Raw genomic sequence first — 4,138 nt, forward strand, 5'->3', positions numbered from 1 at the left:
AGAAAAAAATTTTTTTCGCCAAGTTACATAACCTTGAATATAGCAAAAGTACGTGTTTTTTGCACTTTTAGGTTAGAATATCTCGGAAACCTAGGGTGATGGATCAATTCTGAGGCCAGATTCGGATTCGGCGCGCCAAATGCCTTCGGAAGCGTAGTGTCTGATCTCTGGATTTTTTTTTTTGAAATTTTGTCGGCCTGTGTAATTTAAGTAATACAGAAACACATTGGTGGCTTGATAATTATAAATGTACCTAAATATTTATAGAGTTTAAGAAGATAGAGTTAAAAATCTGCTACTGCTGTGTAAAAAAATATGTATGTACCTATACTATTGGACTCTGCTTTATTGTCTACTATATTTTCCCGTGTTTGCCCGTTCTTCATTGCTTCCGTGAAGATATGCAACATATTTGGTGGCATTGTGTCTTTTTCTTTTTTAGATTTTATGTTGTCATCTACAATCTTGCGGAAATATGCGGCGGCATCATCAGGGAAAACCTGCATCTTCACAAACTGAAACGAGATTATTACATTGTTTCTATGGGAGAATTTTTTTAATGTGCCATAATGTTCTTATTAAAAAATGTTTAGTACAATTTTTTGAAATCTACGTTATTTTTTTTCCACAAATTGTTAATCGCCATTTTTGAAAAAATGAAGGTGTCAGTGTCTAAAATTGGAGGAGAACATTACATGCATTTCTCCAGTTGCAGACTATCAGAAATGTTTTGTGTTACTTACGTTTTTAATTGCGGGTACAAACCAAACCAGCTTTAGTCCAAAGGTCTTGAAGAAGCTGTTCGTGTCCGAAATCTTATTGCTTAATTCGTAAAATTTGTTGTTTGGGTTTGTAAACGAGTTCACTGTAACCCCGAAAACTATGGTGGCTATCACGTCACTGACGTAGCGAGAGAAAGTGTCTCCTATTTCTAGGGTCACTACCTCCTGGTTCTTCCTCGAAAGGTGTGATGTGAGATTATCTGCACACCTTATCATTTGTGGAAGCAAATCGTTTATTTGGTTGCTGGTGAAGCAGGGGTTGAGGATAGTACGAATACATCTCCATTTTGAGCCTAAAATCGAGCAAGAAATGTCATAATTTTTAATATTAAGAAACCCGTTTATTTCGCTGTTTTGCCATCTTGGAAAAAAATTAAAACCTCGCCAAAGTAACTTAAAACAGTCAGTCACTAGTTTGTTTGTTTTTTTTTTATTTATTTTTGCCTAATCAGCAGACTGTATAGGTATTCAGGCTAAAAATGGATCAACTTTTACTACTAAATCAATTAAATTAATGAGGGTAGTGTTAGTATAAAATATTTAATCAATTTCCATCTATTTGCAATAAGCAAAATGACCCACCTGTAAGATTGAACAAATGGTTTGCCCATAAGGGATCTGCCTGTGTAGGAATAAACTGTGGATGTTTCAGAAAAGTGTCGAAATCTTCAACAATCATTTTCTTTATTAATTTCGGGTCTTTTACTACGAAAGTGGGACTGGAAAACCGGTAAAATCCAGTATATCTAGAAGAAAAGTAGTAGAAAATTAAAACCAAAAAAGTAAACAATATTTAAATTTTCCGAAAATGCTCATTTAAATTCTCAGGGCCTACCTCAAATCGGGATTCTGTTTGTATATTTCCTGAAATGTTTCAGCGCCATTTTTCCATCCTATAAAATTTTTCCAGTAGTGGCCGAATAACCATATGGGGTTACCCTGTTCAACTCCACGACTTTTCCAGTAATTTAAAGGCGTGACAACATAATAGTAAAAAATTCCCACTAATATGAATGTTGCAAATAGCAGTAACACCGACATTGCTGTTTGCTGTACTAATTTATTCAGTACTTACTAATGCTAAAAATGATGACAACTATTTATATTGGTATTACGGTAACTAGAATCATAAATAAATCGATCTACATATAATTTTGTGTATTCTCTAGACATGACAATCACATGTAAATGTGATGTGTCGTCCAAAATCGATATATCATTTTTGCCTGACCCTGAAACAATTTATTTATAACGCTGTTTTGTACGTTGTACTTTGTTAATTGTAAAGTCCTACTTAATTTCAACTTGTTGAAATTTTCGTTTTTTTGATCGTTTCTTTGGATCAATTAGAACCTACATCTACGATATTAACATCTAAAATTAACGTTTAATAATTAATTAAACTATTAGTTGTAAAAAATCGATCGAAATTAATTAACGAGTACCTGGAGCAACAATTCAACGGTCAATAGAATCGGATTTTGTTACACATGTTGGTCTTTGGAATGACAGTTTTTCGCATAAATTCATGAACATCCATCGCTTTTTCCAATAATAATGTAAAATTTCCAAAAACTGATTTTTCTGCGTTTGACTTTCATTTTACAATTATTAACAAATTGGAGAAATATGACTTTAGATACTTTAAATTGTAGGTAATTTAATTGCTTACAACATAAAATGACCAGTTTTCCGATAGGTCGTCTAGATTTTCGTGGGCAGTAATAAAAGTGAAAAAAACACGTAAATTTGCCACTTATTTATAATTTGCCAACTTAAACGTTACTTCTATCGAGTTACTTTTTTGATATTATCATTCTACATACTCTTCCCAGTCATAAAGTGCAATAAAATGTCTACTAATAATTTTTTCACGTTCAACCTCTAATTCCACTGGAGTAATTCTATTTATAGTCCACGGGCCCGCGTACAAAGAAAAAAATGATTACCAGCAAGCTGTAACTTTGCGTGCAGCTTAAGTTTGACGAGTCTCCCAAGATTTGACTACGAGGAAAATTCAACAGTGGTAAGTTTTCCCGTGATTTTCAGGAAAACATGTCAATCTGGCATAAACATGGAATGTTATGACCAGCACTTTTTTTTAAGTTTAAATGAAAGATATATTTTTTTTAAACCCCCCAAAAAATTTGTCCGACAAAAATGTTGGTATTTTGAGTTTGTCCCCCACCCCAAATATGTCGATTTGGTGACATTATGGTTGGTGACAACCAGCAAGCTGATTTTTCTGGGAGGGTTTGGTAATAAGATTTGAAATGAAAGTATCTTATTGTCCGACAAAATTCTTGAGAAGTTTTTGCAGTCCGACGCCCCGAAGATGTCGACTTAACGACAACATGGTTGGTGATAACCAGCAATCTGGTTTTGATTTTTTTCTCTAATAATTGAAATGTATAACACAATAATATACTTGTCCGCCAAAAAGATTGGAAAATTTGCCTTAAAAATGGGAAAAATAACTATTTTTGTGGTACCTAATGTTCATTCCGCTATAAAATAATTAATTTTTTAATGAAAAAATAAAGAAGAATAAATAAGAAAATTATCTTGTTAACAGGAGCAACAGAAATTGAAATTCATAAATAATTATGTCTAACTAATTTAATTAATCTCCATCAAAATGATTTCTTTGTTCAAAAAACTTATATGTACATTTTATTTTATAAACTATTGTAACTATTTTATAAAAAATGGTAACTGTACAATGAATGCATAAATTTTTGTTTGTGTTTTTTTAAATTAAAATTTGCAATTTTGTTTTGACAAACAGTTTACACATAGTTTTGTTTTTGAAAAACCAATTAAACCAATTTAAACCAATTTTAAAAATATTATACATTTATCAACGCGTTTATTAAAAGATTGTCTTGTAAAGGATAAATCCTTAATGCGAAATGACTTTGCAGCTTTTAAAACCTCCTGCCAAAGTTCTTAACAGCTGTTTATAGTTTCTTCATAAACAACTGATTTCATGTAACCCCAAAAACTGAAGTCTCGGCATTCCATCTCGCATTTATGTATACAGGGTGATTCAGTCATAATGTCATTAATTTTAACCACGTATTCGGAAGGCTTAATAAAGACAGAAAATCGGAAAAAAAAATTTCTTACTCGACTTTTAAAAATGAAGGAAATCAACCCATAACTCCCGCTACGAGGGCTGCCCTGCCGATGCCCGGATGCTCGGAAAATTTTGTAACGTAATGTCACGAACAGTTGTCGGCTAAAGGAACAGCGTTGCCAAGTTCAGGTTCAAGCTCGCCAGGTTAGTATTTGACATATAACCGACCACTTCGTACACTCGATGCACCTGGGCGACTACAGCTACTACGAAAACA

The 4,138-nt window shown here is 32.9% G+C and overlaps 1 protein-coding gene across 1 annotated transcript in view; it reads right to left on the minus strand.

Annotated features, from left to right (window-relative positions):
• Positions 1–4,138, minus strand: part of LOC108903986 (cytochrome P450 9e2) — a 36,637-nt gene that overhangs the window by 6,089 nt on the left and 26,410 nt on the right. The window contains exons 6-9 of the mRNA XM_018706352.2: positions 1,618–1,852; positions 1,365–1,528; positions 744–1,075; positions 326–515 (exon numbers count right to left, since the gene is read on the minus strand). Coding sequence (XP_018561868.1) covers positions 326–515; positions 744–1,075; positions 1,365–1,528; positions 1,618–1,852 — 921 coding nt within the window. The remainder of the gene's footprint in view (positions 1–325; positions 516–743; positions 1,076–1,364; positions 1,529–1,617; positions 1,853–4,138) is intronic.

This window comes from Anoplophora glabripennis, unplaced genomic scaffold (genome assembly GCF_000390285.2).
Source record: "Anoplophora glabripennis isolate ALB-LARVAE unplaced genomic scaffold, Agla_2.0 scaffold237, whole genome shotgun sequence".
Lineage (NCBI taxonomy): Eukaryota > Metazoa > Arthropoda > Insecta > Coleoptera > Cerambycidae > Anoplophora > Anoplophora glabripennis.